The sequence below is a fragment of the Arvicanthis niloticus genome, chromosome 2 (genome assembly GCF_011762505.2).
Source record: "Arvicanthis niloticus isolate mArvNil1 chromosome 2, mArvNil1.pat.X, whole genome shotgun sequence".
Taxonomy (NCBI): Eukaryota; Metazoa; Chordata; class Mammalia; order Rodentia; family Muridae; genus Arvicanthis; species Arvicanthis niloticus.
The window spans coordinates 121,556,850-121,576,729 of NC_047659.1; the positions used below are offsets into that span (position 1 = coordinate 121,556,850).

The following is a 19,880-nucleotide window of genomic DNA, read 5'->3' on the forward strand; positions in this document are numbered from 1 at the left end:
GCATGTGTACATGTGTGCATGTGTCTGTGAGAGTGTATGTGTGTGTGTGTGCATGTGTGTGCGTGTGTATGCGTGCATGCGTGTCTGCATGTGCATGTGTGTGCCCATGTGCGTGTGTCTGTGAAAGAGTGTGTACTTGTGTGTCTGCACGTGCATGTGTGTGCCTGCATGCGTGTCTGTGAGAGTGTGTATGTGTGCTTGTGTGTCTGCATGTGCACGTGCGTGCATACGTGTGTCTGCGAGTGTTTGTGTGCATGCTTGTGTGTGTCTACATGTGTGTGTCTATGAGTGTGTGTGTGCATGTATGTGTGTGCATGCATGTGCATGCGTGTGTGTGCGTGTGTGTGTGTGTGTTTGCACGTGCATGTGTTTCTTGCTCGATAGCCCACACTGGTCTTGAACTTGTACAGCTTTTCTACCCCAACTCCTCAGTGCTGTTTCCCAGCGTGTGCTTGCTTCCATGCCTGGTTCTTGGAGTCCTGCAAGAGTCTTCACTGGCTTTAACCCCTCCTCCCCACATTCCTCTCAGGGATGAGTCATTGATGCCCTTCCTACCCAAGGACAGCAGGGAGAGCTATCCTAGAGCAATGAGCCAATAAAGTTGTCAGAAGAAACCTTAGACAGCCAACTTCCCATCTCTGACCATTAGTGATCTCCCTGTGGATAAAATACCATCCCCCCACCCACCCACCCATCTGCTACAGAGTTTCTCTATGCAGCTCTGGCTGTCTGTAGACCAGGCTGGCCTCAAACCCACAGAGAGCCACCTGCCTCTTTCTCCTGAGAGCTGGGATTAAAGGCTTGAATCACTATTCCTCGTTTAATAATCTTTTTTCTTAAATGATTGTCCTAGGGAACAAATGAGAATAAAGGACTCAAGCACATAGTAGGTCTCAGCTAGGAACCATTTCTTTCTCCCACTCCCCACGTTCCAACGATCTACAACAGTGGTTCTCAACTTCCCTACGCTGCAGCTCCTCATGTGTGGTGAGCCCCACCATAAAATTATTTTTGTTACTAATTCATAACTGTAATGTTTCTATTGTTATGAAGCGTAATGCAAATATCTGCGTTTTCTGATGGTCTTAGGGGACCCTTGGGAATTGCGACCCACAGGTTGAGAACTGAATATGTAGGCAAAAAAGGAAGCAAAGACGGTATGCATCAACTGTTTATTGAAAGGCGAAGCTAGATGGAGGAGGTGAGAAACAAGGACCTGGAAAGTACAACCAGTGGGGCACAAAGGTGGTGCGCAAACCCTCTTCCTCCCACCCAGGAAGCCCCATGGGCTTAGCAGGAGTTGCCAGAGACAGGATCCGACGCTGTCCTAGAGCGCCCTCTGGCGTCCTACAGGAGGACATGCTTTTGACTGGGCCACCCATAGGAAGAAGGTGCTAGGGCCTACAGGAGTGCACACAGGTTTATTAGTAGGGTCAGGATCAAGCCCAGTGGGCACTGCTGTCTAGGGGGTTGGGCTTTGAGAAGGAAAACATTTCAATTTCCCTCATCCTTGAAATTTATATTTTTATTACCTTTCTTTGCAAGTGGGGGGTGGGGGTGAGGGTCAGAGGACAACTGGAGGGAGCCAATTCTCCTCTTCCACCCTGTAGGTCTGAGAGATAGAACTCAGATCTTCAGTCATGCCAGGAAGGCCGTGGGCCTTCCTGGGCCATTTCTGGGCCCTCTCTGGGCCGTTTCACTAGTCTGAAAGAGCAGTGCTTGGTTGAGTTTACTCTTATCCTGGACAGAGGCGAGACTGAAGCACGGGACTTGATTTGGGGGGAGGGGTGAGCTGAGGGTCCTAGAGAGACTGGCATTACTGAGAGGAAGAAGTCAGGGTGATGAAAGCAAGGAGTGCCAGGCGGGAAGTGTCTGACTTCTCCAGCCTGCAGACTTACAAGTCCCGCTGGGGCTGGCTGGTCTGCACAGACTGCTGCCCGAAAGAGCTGGGCGGAGTCAAGAACGGAGACTGACTACTGGCCTCATGGAAGGCAGGGGACAGCTTCTCAGGCTCATCCCTGAATGCTTCCACGGGGCTGTCAGCTTCAGTGACTAGGGGCTCTGCTTTGATGTCCTGGATCATCCAACCAGAGGCGATCAAGAAGAGGCAGACAGCCAACATGATCCCGGCTACCCCGCACAGCGTCGCTCCTACCACACGGCAGGTCATCAGGGCTTGGTTGTAGTCAGCTACTGGATCATCCATCGACGAGAACTTACTTTCGTTGACAAGCTCTAGTTTGGGGGGCACTGCATAGCCAGTGGTCAGGGCTGCCACACCCAGCAGGAGAAACAGAGAGGCCACGGCCACGGTGACCTGAGGAGAGGCAGACGGAACAGCAAGGATTCAGGCTCACCTGTGGTCCGGATCATAAGATCCTGAAATACACACCACAGAACATCCCTCTGGGACTTAACTGCCACAGATGAGAGCAGAAACCAGGTTTTTACATGTAGAAGGAGCAAGCCCTCTACTACTGAGTTACACCTTCAGCTCTTTTTGAATTTTAGTTTGAGGGCAGGTCGTGCTCAGTTACCCAGGATAGCCTGGAACTTTCTATGTAGTCCTAGATGGCCTTGAGCTTGCATCCTAAGTACAGGAATTACAAGTGTGTATCACCACACCCACCCTAGCAATGGATTCCAAAGCTAACCTTGAGTTCTGCCCATTGTTATCCAGGTCCCATTTATTCCTATTACTGTTACTGAGTGTGTACGTGTGTGTTGTACGAAGGGGAGTATATGTGGTACACATAGTAATAAGGGTCAACCTCTGGTGTTTCTCAGACGTAGGATCTCTCATCAGGACCCAGAACTGGAACTAACTGGCCAGTGAGCCCTAGAGAGCTTCCTGTCTGTCTCTCTTTACAAAATTGTACTTACTTATTTTGAGACATGACCTTTTTACATAGCTCTGGCTGTCCTGGAACTGCTATACAGTCCAGGCTTACCTCAAACTCACCAAGTTCCACCTGTCTCTGAAGTGCTGGGATTAAAGGCATGCACTACCATATCCAACTTCACCTGGCATTTTTATGTGGGCACTGGGTGCAGGGCAAGCACTTTACTGACTGAGCTAAATTCCAGCTCTATTTGGCACTCCTATTTGGGTACCATCTTACCCCATGATCCTTCTCACCCTCTGTCTCTTTGCTAGGTTGATGCTCATATATCCTCACATCTCATCTCAAACGGTTCCTCCTCTCAGATACCCTTCCCGGAGACTTCCAGCTTGGGCAGGTGCCCTTCTTTCTCTTTACACAGCCCAGTGCCAACTAGTCCTTCAGCGCACCAACTCTGTACAGATTTGGGCATGGATTTTAGCTTTTAGGTGAGTGATATTTGCCTGTTTTACTGAACCGTATCAGAACAGATTGGCCATGTTTTGACTCGCTGGGTGTCTTTTGCTCAGAGCAGTACTAAGTACTAGCTGAACAATGAAATGGACCATACATGAGATTGTTTAAAGTGGGAGGTTAGGAGATGGCTCACGGGTTAAGTGCCTTTCATGTTAACACAAGTACTTGAGTTTGGATTCCCAGCATCCGTATAAAAAAGCCAGGCTTGAGGCAGGACATGGTAGAACATGCCTGTAATCGCAGAGGCTGGCTGACTACTGTGTGGCCAGCTGGGGTTATTTTATACAGTGAAATCTTGTCTTAAAAAAGCCAGGTGGCAGCGAACCCATAAGGCGTCGGCCTGCTCTCTCTCTACCAGCGCATTCCAATCCCGCCACGCCCCGTTTGTCTCCTCCCGCGTCGCATGGGGGAAAAAAAGTTGCCGGGCGGTGGTGGCGCACGCCTTTAATCCCAGCACTTGGGAGGCAGAGACAGGTGGATTTCTGAGTTCGAGGCCAGCCTGGTTTACAGAGTGAGTTCCAGGACAGCCAGGGCTACACAGAGAAACCCTGTCTCAAAAAACAAAAACAAAAACAAAAACAAAACAAAAAAAGCCAGGTGGGATACATCTATAACTGTAGTGTGACAAGGGTGGAGATTGGCAGATTCCCAGAGCTCACTCACTGACTGAATTCAGTGAGAGATGGTCTCAAAAGATAATGTGGAGAGGGGGCTGCAGAGATGGCTCTCAGTGGTTAAGAGCACTGACTGCAATTCTCAGCAACCACATGGTGGCTCACAACCATCTGTAATGGGATCTGATGCACTCTTCTGGGATGTCTAAAGACAGCTACAGTGTACTCATATAAATAAAAATAAATAAATAAAAAGGTAATGTGGAGAAAAATAGTGGTGGAGAAAAATAGTGGAAGACATCACACCTACCTTCCCATGTGTGCACATACATGTACAGTCAAACACGTACACCTTTTTTTTTTTTTTAAAGAGGACTAACAAGATGTCTCAGTAGGTCAAGGCACTTCCTGAGCAAGCTCGACAGGCTGAGTTCGAGCCCAGTAGGCCATATAAAGGTAGACAGGGAGAAGCAACGCCACAGAGTTGCCCTCTGACCCTAGCACACATGCCCACATACACACATTATTCACACACATACAATAATGAATAAATAAAAATTTTAAAAGAGGCTGGGCATGGTGACACATGCCTTTAGTCCCAGCACTTGGGAGGCAGAGGCTGGTGGATCTCTACGAGTTCAAGACCAGTCTGGTCTACAGAGTGAGTTCCAGGATGGCCAGGGCCACACAGAGACAGGAAACCCTGTCTCAGAAAGAAAAAAAAAAGATGTTATCTGGGTCTGGAGATGCTTGCAATCCCAGCTCTCAGGAGACTAAGGCAGGACAGCAGTGGCTAGTGTAAGGCCAGCCTGGGCTACATAGTGAGTTTAAGGCCATCCCAGGCAAATTGGTGGGACCCTGTGTGAAGATAAAAAGTAAGAAGAAAGCTTGTAATATAGCTCAGTGGTCAAATGCTGGGAGTTTGTTCAGGATGTTTAAGTGCAATCCCACATAACATATGTTCTCTCTCTCTCTCTCTCTCTCTCTCTCTCTCTCTCTCTCTCACACACACACACACATACACACGTTAGCACCTTGTCTCACCATTAGAGGGGAGCCCTTTGAAAGCAGACTGAGGGACCCTTGGCTTCAGTTTCTCTACAGTATTAGTGAAGAGCTGTACAAAGGGACTACTGGCTGACACCTTGGGCTGCTATGAGCATCAGTTGTCTGTCTCTCACATCTCTTCTGCCTGCCAGTGGTACCCACAGTGGGAAACCACAGTAAGATGCAGGTGAGATGAACTGCACATCCTGCAGCTGTGTTTCCCCTCCAAAGCCGTAGTGATTAGCACAGAGCTGGCAAGCGGCCCAGAGTCAGACATCCAGCAACAAGATACTTTCATTCCTTCTCTATTTTATCTCATTTATTCATTTATTAATGTATTAATTAATTGATGTATTTCAAGACAGGGTCTCACTTGGTTGCTCAGGCTGGCCTACAACACACTATTTCTATTTCAGGCTGGTTTTGAACTCATGATCCTTCTTTCTCAGCTTTCCAAAGTGTAGACCACAGTTTTATTATGCATCCCAGAAATCAGTTAATTTCTGGCATTTTTAGGCAGTAGAGAGAGTGAAATGACCCTGTAACTGAGATTATCCAAGAAGACTTCCTGGTCAGAGTATTTTAGGCAGAACTCTGTGTGTGTGTGTGTACCTGTCTATATACCTGTATATAGACACCTATATGTATATACAAATGCATACACATGTTGGAGGTTGGTCTGGGTGCTACTATGTATTCAAATGCTAAATTTTGTACCCTGAGATCTAGTTGTTTCCAGATGATGGAATTCTCACATACACCACCTTTTTTGTTTTTTGTTTTGTTTTGTTTTTTCTTTTTTCTTTTCTTTCTTTTTTTCTTTTTTTTTCGAGACAGGGTTTCTCTGTGTAGCCCTGGCTGTCCTGGAACTCACTCTGTAGACCAGGCTGGCCTGGAACTCAGAAATCCACCTGCCTCTACCTCCCAAGTGCTAGGACTAAAGGCTGTGCCACCACTGCCCAGCTTACCACCTTTGTTGTGCAAACCTTGCTCCCCAATTTAAAGCCATTGGTTAAGTAAAAGTGGCTACAGCCCATTACTGGGAGGATAGAGGTGGGTGGGGTTTCAGGGACCATGAGGACAGAAAGAGGAGGAAGAAGAAGAAAGGAACCAGGAGCATGTGCCCGAGTGAAACACCCCCTGAGGACCGACTGCTGGAGCAGAAACAACTCCAGCAAGACTCAAACAGCAAGTACCTGGGGCGCACAGCTGGAGAATTAACCAGTCTAGCATACAGAAGAATAGACTAGGGGTAATTTGCCCAGTTATTGTGCTACAACTGATTAAATTAAATCCTTAGGACTTTGCCTCAATTACTGGGGGGTGGGGGAGTGCTGGCCGGGTCATATTAATAGTTATTAAATAACATTTAAAAACCATTCGAATACTCATAAACACACTCGTGTGATAATGCTTTTAAAACATTTTTGAATGTATTTATTTCATGTGTGTGGGTGTTTTGCTTGCAGTTACGATTGTGTCACATGCCTAGTGCCTGTGGAGATCTAAGAGGGCATTGTATTCCCTGCAACTAGAGTTACTATGACTGGTTGTGAGCCACCATGTGCATGCTGGGAGTTGAATAAATAATGATGTTTTAATTTTTTTTTTTTTTTTTTGGAAGGGCCATGAGTCAGCACAGTAGCAAGAAGCTGATGGGCTGTATGCATTGATAACACGGGGAGCTTCAAGATTCCAGAAAAAGCTAGTAAACACCTCAGCCCTTGGCTGGATCCAGAAGGTATCCAACCTCTGGTCTCTTCTAGAGAATGAACTTTGTTGTTGAAACCTAGTTTCACTGTACTTTTGGCCCTTGAACATGAAGTCTCCTGACCACCCTAAACATCTCTCCCGTAGCCATGAGCTGGCCTCAGTCCAATCCCACCTTCTCCCCAAAACCACAGGAGCCATTCCTCTCTGGTCTTACCTTCCAACACAATGAGGGCCAGGGTCGGTTGATATACCGGATGGGGATTCTCTCTGGGTGATAGGGGAGAGTGGTGGTACCCAGCCAGTCATTGTAGAAAAGATTAGGGTAGAAGTCAACCCCATACCATGTACTTTCCTCCACATTGGTGCCATGGCTACAGACACAGGGGCGGCTGCAGCTCATCATGGATCCCTGTGGGCACAGTGACAGAGGGAGATCAGTAGAGTTGCCATGGTAACCCTTTCGTCCACAGCGGGAGGTCCCCTCACCACTCCTCTGTCACTGAATACCTTGCACTCACAGGCCACCTACGCTTTCAACATCCTGTCCTTCCCTAAGTTCATGCATGAGCCAGTAGTGTTCAGCTTTATACCTGGCAGCTGTCTGTCCGTCTGCGTGTTTTCTCTGTAGGCCATCTGGAGGCTGGAATGCGGCTCTGGGACCCCTCTGTTGAACTGCGTCCCAGGCCCACAGCTTCTTTGATGTGACTTTAGGTTGTGTACTGACCCCTCAGGCTTACCTCGTCCGTGAAACAGAACTAATAATGACCTTGTCTGGGAAACAGGACTAACGATGACAACTGGTTCATTCAACGGTCTTCTTCCAATTTACTTATTACTTGTGTGATGTACACATATGTGAGTGCAAACCCATGTGGAAGTTAAAGGAAGTCTTGTGGGAGTCAGTTCTCCACTTTTACTAAGTGAATCCTCCTGGGGATTGAACTCTGGCTGTCGGTTTGGCAGAGGCACGTGTCTTTACCCCTGAGCCATCTTGACAACCCCAATTACTGTATTTTTTGTTTTGTTTTTACTTCCTTCCTCAACTTTTGTGGGTCCCATGTTTAGAGTGAGAGATCTTCATGTTCCTCCTCAAAACTTCTGTCCCTTGCAGGGCCCTTCCTGGGGATAATTTTCATAGATGATACTGGTCCAGTTGGGTGGGAGTCCTCAAGCGGTGTGGTCCTAAAAGCTGGAGGCTGGTTTGCTACATACAAATCCGGAGGAATTGTGAGTTCACAGAAAAGGTTAAGAGCTCTCTGTCCTTTTTGACTACTGGATTTCTGGAAAGACCATTTAGGAACCCAGAAAGGGAGACTCTGAGATCTTGGGGATGGAAGGGACCTGTGTCCATCAAGGTACTGGGGAAAAAACAACAACGACAACAACAACAACAAAAACACACTTGGCTCTTTCAGCTCCAAGTACAGCTTCAAACAAAATAAAACGAGTGGACTTGTTCTGAAGGGTGATGTTGATCTAGGATCCTTCTCGCCTTCAATCAATGTGACCCCAGAATCCCTGCATAGACACACACACACACACACACACACACACACACACACACCAAAGAGGCACACATGTGCATAGCAGTGCTGACAGGATTGTGACTATCTATTTGCCCCACAATTCAAGGGGAGAAAGAAAAATAAAAGAAGGAATAAAACAACAACAACCACCATCCTAGAGAATGATAAATGGTAGAGACCATGGCTGAGTGACCTAAGACTGAGGGCTAGATAACAGGGCTGCAAGAGAAGGATGGGACAGAATGTGACCAGAGCACAGACCACAGAGGCCCTGGCTGGGGATGCGCTAGTGAGGAAAATGAAAGCGGCCTGGAGATGCCATTACCAGAGCGTCAAGAAGAGGCCCAGAAGAGGCGGGAGGGACATTGGGACAAAGGGCCAGAGTCAGCCCCTCCCCTGTAATTCTTGCTCGCCCTGCCTCCAAACGCAAAAGGGCTGTTCATCCTGCTGATAATGAAGAAGGAAGGTGACCTTGATTGTGCCTCCCCTCTGCCTGGCCCCTCCTTCTCCCATCTCAGGGTGGTCTGAAGCAGGTCTGGGGTTGGGGGGATGGGAAAGGGAGCGGGATGGGCAGGGAGCGACAGGATGCTGAGGAGCCCGCGGGGTTGCCATGGAAACATCCAGGAGTGTGTTCCTAACCTGCAAAAGGAGACATTTAATGGGAAGAGAGCTGGAAGAGGAAGAGGCTGCGTGGCTCGGGAAAGGAGACTTTAATGCCAGGGACTTGTCTCGAAGGAGACAAACCTGTGGGCCACAGGACGCACAGAATCTGTCCTTAGGTCCGCCTACTCCAGCGCAGCGGGAAGGAAAGCCCTCCTTGTGCGGTGGGTAGAGGAGTCAAAAACATCAGCCACACTCTCAGACCTGATCATCTCTTACGAAAAAAACTGCGTAATTTCCCAGAAGGGAAACTGAGGCACAGAGGAATGGGAATGGGTTGTTAGAGAGGGGCAGGTGAATTCATTCTTTGAAGCCTCTGCCTAGTATATAAGGCCCGGGGTGTCGAGGCCCACAGTCCCAAGGGACTCTGTATCACTTCCACTTCCCTAAGTCAGAGCATAGGGAGCAGATGTCCCACATCTGACCGGACACAATCATACTGGGGGTGCCAGAGGTGGGCGGGGGGCTAGGGCAGGGGAGCCAGCCGGGCGGGGGTCGGGCCGCAAGGGTCTGCGCTCACCTTTGGACCTGCGTCTCCGGAGCCAACAGAAGCTGTCGGAGCTGGAGCAGCGCAAAGCCAGTTTGCTTCGCGCCTGCGCTTCAATCCGGGCGGGGGTGGAGTGGGATGGGAGGAGGTGGTACGGGAGGGGGGGGGGGGAAGAGGGGAAGTGGGGGTCTCTCCGGCCCGGAGGCTGGCTTTGCAGACTGTAGTCCTATGCAGCTCCTCACCTTTGTCCCATATTGAGTTCCCTTCTCTTCTTTCTGAGAGGCTCTTTACGCGCATCTCCTTGGGCATCTTTCAAGAGCGCAGACTTCTCAGCCACACTCAGATCTGACGCTCACAGACCATGAACCTCTCTGTCTTCTCACCTATGTCTTCAGATCTTCCTCTGGGCCTCCATCCCTCCAAGTGCCCCAACACATATATAATAAAACAGACACCTGGACCGGAGGATGTAGCTTTCAGTCATGAAACATACAGAAACCGCGTGTTCTATCTCAGGACCCAGCACGGTAGCACCTGTCTGTAATTCCAGCATTCCAGAGATAGAGGCAGCAGGGTCAAAAGTTCAGGTCGTTCTTTGTTTTATATACCTAGTTGTAGGCTAGTTTGAGCTACATGAGACTCTATCTCAAAAAACAATAACAACAAACCCTACATCTTAAGGCAGTTTAGAGGTGCGTATCAACAAGGAAGGCTGAGGCAGGAGAATCTCCAATCTGGACTACATAGCAAGACTCTGTCTCAAAATATGAAAATCTACAGGCCTCTACTTTCTGCACGGCCTTGGCCTCAGCAACTGCCATCATTAGGTCCCGTCTCACCCAGACAACTCTTAGAGTCCTTCCCATTGCCATGAGATCCCTAATCTCTCTGACTCCCTCTCCCTCTCAGAGTACACCACCCTATTCTTTCTTCATGCCCTTTCTTCTTTGAGTCTCCATCCCAGATTAAGCATTAGCTGCCCTTACCTTGAGATGGGAATCAGGAGGGGAAGGAGTAGGTCCCTGGAGAATGCCCTCTTTCCCTCAGAAGTCCATGACACAGCCTCTCTTATGCTCCATGCCTGTTTAGTTCCAATCCTGTGGTAGGCAGTGCCTGTCAGTGACATCCATTGGGGATCCATGATAGCATTGTTAAGCCTTCAGCTTCATAGCCTGTCATGTGCTCCCATTGTGTGGACTCAAGGGAATCATGGTACCTATCTTAGCCTTTTCAGAGGCCACTGCTCAAAAATGCATTTGTATCTTGAGCATCTTGGTGGTTTGGATAAGAATGTCTCCCATGGGCTCATATATATTTGGATGCTTAGTCATTAGGGAGTAGTGCTATTTAAAAAGGATTAGAAGGATTAGGGGCGTGGCCTTGATGGGGTGGGCGTGGTCTTGTTGGAGTAAGCAGGGGAGAGGGGCTGGGTGCTGGGGTTTCAAAAGCCCATATGAAGCCCAATCTCTCTGTCTACCTGTCTGCCTGCCTGAGGGTCAGGATATAAAGTTCTCAGATATTGCTGCAGCACCATGTGTTCTGTCATGCTCCCCACCATGATAATAGACTAACCTCTGAAACTGTAAACAAGCTTTCAGTTAAATATATTCTTTTTATAAGATTTGTCATGGTCACTAGGTCTCTTCGCAGCAATAGAACAGTGACTAAGAAAGCCTCGAGTTGGTTGCTCCCTGGGCTGGGGGCTAGGGATACAGAGATAAATGTGACATGCATGATTGTACAATACACTTCTTCTTTCATACCGTATCCCAGGTTCCCCATAAGTGCTTTACTGTGTGAGTATTTACTGAGCACAGGCTAATAATAGCCACAAATGAATGATTCTCATTTTGTGCGAAGGACTTTGTATGCACTACAGTACTTACTTAACCATCTGTGTGTGCACAAGTCTCTCTGTGCATGCCTGTATGTTTGGGGAGCACCATCATTGGGAACAGGAGGGAGAGAATTTGAGAATGGCTGATGTTATCATAGTAGGATGGGTGAGTTTCTGGAGGTGATGGATGGGAAGGTTGGGAAGTGGGGCTAACCTCAAGCCAGGAAGTGCATGATGGGTTATACTAAATGTCAACTTGACAAGATCTTGTATCACTTGTATCTGGACAAGTCTCTGGGCATGTCTGTGAGACATTATCTAGATACAGTTCACTGAAATGGGGAGACTCACTATTCCAAGGCCTGAGGTCCTGGACTGTAAAAGGAGAAACTTTGCTCAACACCACAGTTCATTGCACTCTGCTTTCCAATTGTAGACACCATGTCACCTGCCTTGCCCCAGGCTTCGGCCACCCTGATTACCCTGTGACTGAGAACCATGCTCTAAGATCAGGAGCTGAATAAACCCTTCCTTATATAAGTTGCTTCCCGCCCCACCCTCCCCACCCCTCACTTCCCGCCCCACCCCCCTGTCAGGTATTCTGTCGATGAGACATGTGAAGTCAGTAACACAGAAGCTGGGCTCCATTGATACAATCCTCTGCCTGCCATGGGAGGAAGGCGGCCCTGGGTGAGAGACAGATGGGAGGCTGGGAGCCGGAAGTCAGGCGAGCCGGAAGTCAGGCGAGGAGGCCCTTGTAGCTCACGAGGCATTACCACTCTGAATGTCATTCTTGGTCCATAAAATGGAGGTATTTGCCCCTCGGAGAGTTTGAGAGAGTAAATGAGATATGCTTACAGCAAGGTGCTCAGTGCTCCTGGGGCAGAGTAAAAGGATAGTCAGTCCATGTTGTTTCTGTTGTTGTCCCTGGCGGTATTACTCTGTTTGCTTATTTCTAGAGACAGTCTCACCCTGTAGACCTGAAACTCCCTATGTAGACCAGGCTGGCCTCCAGCTCACAGAGATCTGCCTGCCTCTGTCTCCCGAGTGCTGGGATTAAAGGCGTATGCCACCTCACCTAGCTGTCCCTTTGTATGTTTGTATAATCTTTTATTATTTTATTTTATGGGTATTTCGCCTGCATGAAGGTCTGTGCACCCAATTGCTCTTGAAGTGGACTTGGGTTTGGTTCCCAGTGATCATGTCTAATCGCTTACAACTACCTGTAATTCCAGCTCCTGTGTCCTCTTTTGGCCTCCTTGGGTCCCCCATACATGTGCACAAACACACTAATTAAAAAAAAAAAAAAAAGCAGGGGCTGGAGAGATGGCTCAGTGGTTAAACACTGTAGGCTCTTGTTTGCAGAGGACCCAGCTTCAGTTCCCAGGACTCAGCTGGTGACTGGCAACCATCGATAACTCCAGCTTTGGGTGATCTGACACCTTCTTCTGACTTCTAAGGACACCAGGTGATGCACACATATACCTGCAGGCAAAATATCATACACATAAAATAAATAACTTAAAATTTAAAAATAAGCCGGGCAGTGGTTGCACACACCTTTAATCCCAGCACTTGGGAGGCAGAGGCAGGCGGATTTCAGAGTTCTAGGCCAGCCTGGTCTACAGAGTGACTTCCAGGACAGCCAGGGCTACACAGAGAGACCCTGTCTCAAAAAACCAAAAAAAAAAAAAAAAAAAAAAAAAAGAAAATCTTTAAAGAAAAATTTAAAAATAAATATCTTAAAGGGGGCAGTGAATGGTGGAGACAGTCAGCCACGACAATGTGATGGGTGATGGACATCACTTATTGGTGAAGGATTTTGATTTTCTTTTTCCTTTTTTTCTTTTCTTAGGTTTTTGCCAGACTCAGCCCCAGCTTGAGTCAGCTTGAACCAAGGACTGCTGCTTTTCCTGACTCTACTTCCCAGCTAGTTAATAAGGTGTATATGAACTGTATATAACCTGTAAGATACGAACTTGAAAATGGTTATGATGTTTGCAATGTGGTGAAAACAGCTAAAATGAGCAAGATGTGGTAACTCAGGCCTCTAATCCCAACATATGAGAGGATGAGGCTGGGGATCAGGAGTTCAAGGCCAGGTTCCTTCCACTACACTCCAAGTTTGAGGATAGCCTGGATAAGAACTCAAAACAAAACAGTCCAGAGAACAAGGCCTAGGGAGATGACTTAGTGGATAAACACCACACAAGCATGAGGGCCTGAGTTCAGATCCCCAGAACCCATGGAGAGTGGGAGAGGCAGGAAGAGCATCTAGAATCCAGGCACTCCAGCCAGGAGGAGAGGTGGAAACAGGAGAACTCAGGAAAGCTCATGGGCCTTCAGTTAGCTTGGAGTTTGCAGCGGCAAACAACACAGAAATCTGCTCTTAAACAAGGTGGAAGGTGAGGACACATCCTAAAGCAGCCAAAAGACCACACTGCTGCTATGGAATGGTACCTGCACTCGGGAGTGCATGCACACACATGCGCACGCGCGCGTGCACACACACATATACACACACTAACAATAGTAATAGTAATAATAATAATAATAATTTGTCCAGAAACAAAATGTGATTATTGAGCCAGAGAAATGTCTCTGAGGGTAAAATACCTGCAACCAAGTCCGAGGACCTGAGTTTAATGCCTGGAATTCACATGGTGGAAATAAAGAAGACAACTGCAAGTTGTCCTCTGACTTCCACATGAATGTTATGGCACATGGATACATACACACACACACACACACACACACACACACACACACGCACAGACACACACACTGAATAAATAAAATGCAGCTGAGTTATACTGACCACAAAAGCACACGTCATAGTCTCTGATGCCCTGTGTCAAAGCAAGCCCTCTGATGACATCTCATCTCCTCAAGGTAAACAGAGAAGGCTGTGTAGGACTGAGGATGCCACCAGCCCTTTGTTCCTCTCCCTTTCCATGGGGAGAGCTTTTTCCTTTTCATGTGACCCTGGCTTGGCCCCATGAAAGCTTCAGCTAGCATAATATGGCCAAAGTCATTTGTGCCAACTCTGAACTTGGCAGTTTCCCTCCTGCCCCTTTTTGAACCACTCATGTGTGAGAATCTTCCAGATCCCTCTTTGTCCCTAGTCTCTACACTACCGCACTGGGTGGGATCATGTGAAGAAGTCATCACATGACTTTTTCTTCTTAGATATCCCAGCTCTCACATGATACCACATGACTACAAGGACCATCTAACCAAATCCTGAAAACCCACAGAATCTTGGCAGAGAATAAAATGGGTTTGTCTCCAACTACTGGGTTGTGAGACAGTTTATTAGAGGGCAGTAGAAACACAGAGCTAGACAGGCATGGTGGCACACCTCCTTGTAACCCTAGCACTGAAGAAGCTAAGGCAGGAGAATTAGCTTAAGGCCTGACTAGGGTATAAAATGAGACCCTGTCTTAAGAAAAGGAAGGAAAAAAGCCAAGCCAGTCAGGTTTGCACGGCCTTGAATTTGGGCCCCCTTACCTCTTTGACCACATCCTTCACTCAAACTGGACCCTAGACACCCTGACTCTTTTCTGCCACATGCATGAGCCAAGCACCCAGGCAAGCTCCCGCCTTAGGTCTCCAGAGCCTTTGCATACATTTGCTTGTCTTCCCGTATCTCTTGCTCCTCTTCTTCAGGTATCTGCACAGATGGTGTCTTGCTTTTCTCTGATCTCTGCTCACACACCATCTGAGCAAATGTTTCTCTTTTAAAGTAATGCTAGGGAGTAAAAATGGCCTCACACACACTAAATAAATGTTCTGTCACTGAGTTCTACCTACACCCTCAAAGGTTGATTTAAATATTTGTTTGGTGATTAAACCCATGTTTGGTGGCATAGGAGTGTAATTTCATCTACTAAGGAGGTTAAGGAGCCGGGTATAATGGCACACACCTTTAATTCCAGCACTTGGGAGGCAGAAGCAAGTGAATTTCTGTGGGTTCCAGGTCAGCCTGGTCTACATAGTGAAACCCTGTCTCTAATATAAACAAACACTAAGAAGGCTGAGGCAGGAGAATGAAAAGTTCAGATCAGTCTGGGCTACAGAATGACTTCCCTAGGCAACTTAGTATTAGGGTTTCCAATGCTGTGAAGAGACACCATGACCAAGGCAACTCTTTTACGAGACCTCATTTAATTGGAGTTGGCTTACAGGTTCAGAGATTCAGTCTATTATCATCAAGGCAGGAGCATGGGAGCATCTGGGTAGGCAAGGCAAATAGGAGAAGACTGTTCCCAGGTAGCTAGAAGGAGGATCTCATGCCCACCCCCAACAGTGACACACTTCCTGCAATAAGGCCACACCTACTACAACAAGGCCACACCTCCTAATAGTGCCACTCCTTGGGCCAAACATATTCAAACCACCACAGATACCCCGTCTCAAAATAAATGGAAGATGAGGAAGAAGAGGAAGAGACAGTGGCTAGGGTGTAGCTTACTCAGTCTATATTCAGAAAGTCCCAGAAACTGATCAAACTCATTAGGCCCCTTCCTGCCAAAGTCAGCAATAAATCCTGAGAGCCCTCAGAGGAGTGAAGCTGATCTACAAAGAAGACTCTCAGACAGCTGCAAAGAAGAATCTGAGACTAGATCAGCTGCCTGCAAGAAAAAAAAAATCCAGCTGAGCAGCCCAGAAGAGGTTCAGATCAACTGGAGTGCGTTTCAACCTATTGAGCTGTCTGTAGGCTTTAGTGTGTAGCTGTGCAGTGTGCTTTAGGTTCCCAGCTGTGTGAGCTGTCACCCATGCTGGGGTGGGCTTTGGTGATGCGGCTGTCTTTGAGTCATTTCTTCTGTAGTTCCTCACCTATACTCTGGTAAGTAATCCCAATAAAATTTATGGGTCACCAAGTTGGACTTTGGTGGCATGTGTATTTTGGTGGTGTCTGTTGTGGGTTCCTGTCTAGGGTAAGTAGATGTATATGTTGTATCTCCCCAGGAAAAGTTTTGTCACACAACAGCAAAACTATGTCTCAAGAAAGGAAAAGAAAGAAAAGCGAGAAACACACACACACACACACACACACACCAGTTAAACCTAGAGGTACAGGCTCATAATCCTAGCTACTGAGACAGCTAAGGTAAGAGAATCACAAGTTCAAGGCTGAACTGGGTTATATAGCTAGTTTGATGAATGGGGGACATGGAGGAGAGGGAGTTGGAGCCAGCTGGTTACTTAGATTGTGTTGGGATCCATGAATCACCTCACAAATGACACAAACACCGATCTCAGTCAGATAGGGGTAGTTTATTGAGCAAATGCCCCAGGACTGGTCAACCAAGGGCATGATCCAGGTTTGGGAACTGAATCAGGATATTGAGTTAAGATCCTACAGGGTTTTTAAGCCCCAAATCCACAAACATCTGTGCCAAGCTATTTCACCAATGTGGATTTAGTGATCTGGGATTTCCTTAGGAACATGTCTGTTGCACACTTACCCTCCTCCCATTGGTGGGGTATTCAGCTGTGGCAGAAACTTGCCTTATCTAGTATTCATGTTTTAACTTGTCTACCAGGATGGGACTTGTCAATCATTCATGACTTAACCTGCCAACCAGGATGTCAGTTACCTTTCTGCCAAGTAGGATGTCAGTTTCCAGGGAGGTCTTGGGACTTAAACTTTATTAGACCACTGCTTACAATGGAAGTCTTTTTCCAAATAGTTTCTTATATTGGTACAGGTATCTCACTAATGTTGGGGTCCATCCCTCGGGGAAGCTTATAAAGGCAAACTCCATAAAAGTTTATCCACAGCTGCAGGAAGTGCTGCTGGGTGGCTGGTTCAAGTCCAAGCTTATTGTGGGCATCTATACAAAACAGTTCTGCAGACCTCTATCATGATTGGTTTCCAAGGGCATGGAACATAACAGAATATGTAATCAACCTCGGCATTAGAAAGTCTCTTAGTAATAGCAGACATATGAGAAACTTTCCTTATAACGGCAGGATAGCTAGGTAACTGTTACCTAGGCCTTGACATTCTATCTAGGCCTTAATATTTTTACCTAGGCCCTAACAGGAATCACAGCATGGACTAAAAAGCCCAAAGAGTCTGTTTGTAGCTGACCAGGAGTCCTTTTGAGGAACAACATGTGAGAGAAAAGCCTTCTATGTGTAATCTTGGGGAAAGCATGTGTGTTATGTCAATGGCCTGAAAAGGTTCAAGAGCCATATGCCCAGATTCTGTGGTTTTTTTTCCCTCAAACTTGAATAAAATTGTTCTTGAGTTACCTTTTAAGTCCATTTTAAATTTATTTTTATTAGCTAGGTATAGTGGTGCATGCTTTTAATCCCAGCATTCGGGAGGCAGAGGCAGGTGAACTCTGAGTTCAAGGCCAGCCTGGTCTACAGAGTGAGTTCCAGGAGAGTCAGGACTATGTAGAGAGGTCCTGTCACAAAAGGCAATAAAATTTTTTTAAATTACATTTTATTATTTTATGAGTGGCTTGCGAATTATGTGTGGGCAAGGAAGCATGTATATTTATAGCAGTCGGTGGACAACAGAGCCAGTCCTTTTTTTCCACCATGTGGGTCCCAGGAGTGAAACAGGAATCTTTAGGTTAGCGGTGAGGGCCTTCAGCATTTCTGAGCACCTTATCTCACCAGCACGTAACATTTATGAAACTGTGTATGCTACTTAGTATGTGCATCTGTGTATGTGTGTGTATGCACGGCATGTGGAGGTCAGAGGACAGTTCAGGAGTCATTTCTCTGGAACGGTAACAGAACTGAGGATGTAGCTCAGTTGGTAGAGGGCCTGCCTGGCGTATCTTATACCCAGGGTTCCATTCTCAGTACCACATAAACTAGGCATGGTAGCACATGCCTTTAATTCCAGTACTCCAGAGGTAAAAGTAGGAGGGTCAGAAGTTCAAAGTCATCCTCAGCTCCATATCAAGTTATGGCTAGCCTGGGGTACATCTGATTGTCTGAAATGAAGAAACAGTAGAAGACAAAAGAAACATATAAGAAAAAAAACAACTGTGTGATGGGAGACCACTTGTTTGAATTGTTGGTAACAGTGGACAATGGTATTGACACTATGGGAAAACAATATAGTGACCCAGGCCTATTTACACAGGCCTCTAGTGCAAGATATTTTAGAGGCTAAAGCAGGAGGATCACAGGGTCAACCTGGGCTAGTGACAACCTATTTTTGTTTTAAAGTATTGGCATCATCTCTATTACACTTACTTATGTATTCATTCTGGGGGCTCACGTGCCATGGTGTGATGGAGGCCAGAGGACAACTTTTAGGAGTCAGTTTTGTATTTCCGTTCTTTCTTTCTTTTCATTAATTTATTAGTATTAATAAAACCGGGTACCATGAGCCAGAGAGGTGGCTTAGCAGATAAAGGGACTTGCCATGAAAGCCAGGTGACCTGACTTACATCCTTAAAACCTAGGTAAAGGTGGCAAGGAAGGTAAAAGAGAAGACTTCAAGTTGTCCTCTGACCTCCACATGCACGTCATGGCTCGAGAACACACACATCATACACACAAACACATACAAAAGTAACAAATCATGTGCACACATTCAAAATAAATTGCACACATACAAAAGGAAAATGGCATGGCTTTGGAGGCTGGCTGTAGTGCTGTGTGAGTGACTGCAGGCCCAGCAATCATGGGGAAGCTGAGGCAAGTGGACAGAAAGGAAGAGAGCTAGCCAGTGAGTTCAGCTCATGCAGCGAGCCCTCAAGGTGAGTGGTCCTGGGTACACTGCAAAAGCACGTTGGTGGCATTTAATGCCAGTAAGTCGGCCTGAATGGTGGTTAAGATGGTAATTTTTGTTACACACATTTTTACCAAATTTGTAAGACTTTTCGATTCTTAAAAAAAAAAAAAAAGGGATCCCAGGGTCCTCAGTTGTCTGCAGGTAGGAGGTAAATAAAAAAATCTTGCTTCCCACAATAGCTTTTGACGCCATTGCCCCCAGTGATACCTCACTGGTTTCCTGCTCTGTAGAGCTGTTAGCTTCCCTCAGCAGCTCCAGCTGATCTCAGGCTCTGAGGAACACCGTGGTAGAGTGAGACACACAGTAGCTGGAGATGTGCGTCTCTACCTGCTTTGCCTTTCCTCACTTACCCTGATTAATTACCTCATGTGAAATGGTAGCCCCTGTACCACACAGACCTATCATTTTGGTTTCCCATCCACTGGTGTGCAAGCACTGTGAATCGGGGACTATCAGTTCTTCTCTGATGCATCTTCTAGCCTTAAGACTGTGCCTGGTAAACTGGGCAGTGGTGGCACATTCCTTTAGTCCCAGCACTTGGAGGCAGAGGCAGGTGGATCTCTGAGTTTGAGGTTTACAGAGCAAGTTCCAGGACAGATAGGGCTACACGGAGAAAACATGCCTGGAAAAACAACAACAACAAGATAGTTCCTGGCACATGGTGGCTATCATCAAAGTTTGCTGCAACAGGGGCCCAGAGAGATGGCTCAATGGTTAAATGCAGAGGACCAGAGTTCTCAGCACCTTCACCAGAAGAAGGTTTCACTATCACCTTTAACTCCAGCTCCAAGGACTCTGATGTTCTCTTTTGGCCTCCATGGTCACCATGGTCACCAACATGCGCATGCAAATAAATGGCCACCCAC

The 19,880-nt window shown here is 47.0% G+C and overlaps 1 protein-coding gene across 2 annotated transcripts; it reads right to left on the bottom strand.

Moving 5' to 3' along the window:
* Positions 1-1,157: 1,157 nt before the first annotated feature.
* Nrsn2 (neurensin 2) lies at positions 1,158-11,746 on the bottom strand. 2 transcript variants are annotated; one of them, XM_034495943.2, is made up of 3 exons: positions 9,649-11,746; positions 6,948-7,142; positions 1,158-2,317 (listed from the first exon to the last, which is right to left on the bottom strand). In XM_034495943.2, exons 2-3 carry the CDS (start codon positions 7,134-7,136, stop codon positions 1,895-1,897), a joined length of 612 nt encoding a protein of 203 aa, XP_034351834.1. In that variant the 5' UTR covers positions 7,137-7,142; positions 9,649-11,746; the 3' UTR covers positions 1,158-1,894. The 2 variants fall into 2 exon arrangements, with proteins under 2 accessions (XP_034351834.1, XP_034351832.1); XM_034495941.2 differs by lacking the exon at positions 9,649-11,746 and adding an exon at positions 9,440-9,543.
* Between the last annotated feature and the right edge of the window lie 8,134 nt (positions 11,747-19,880).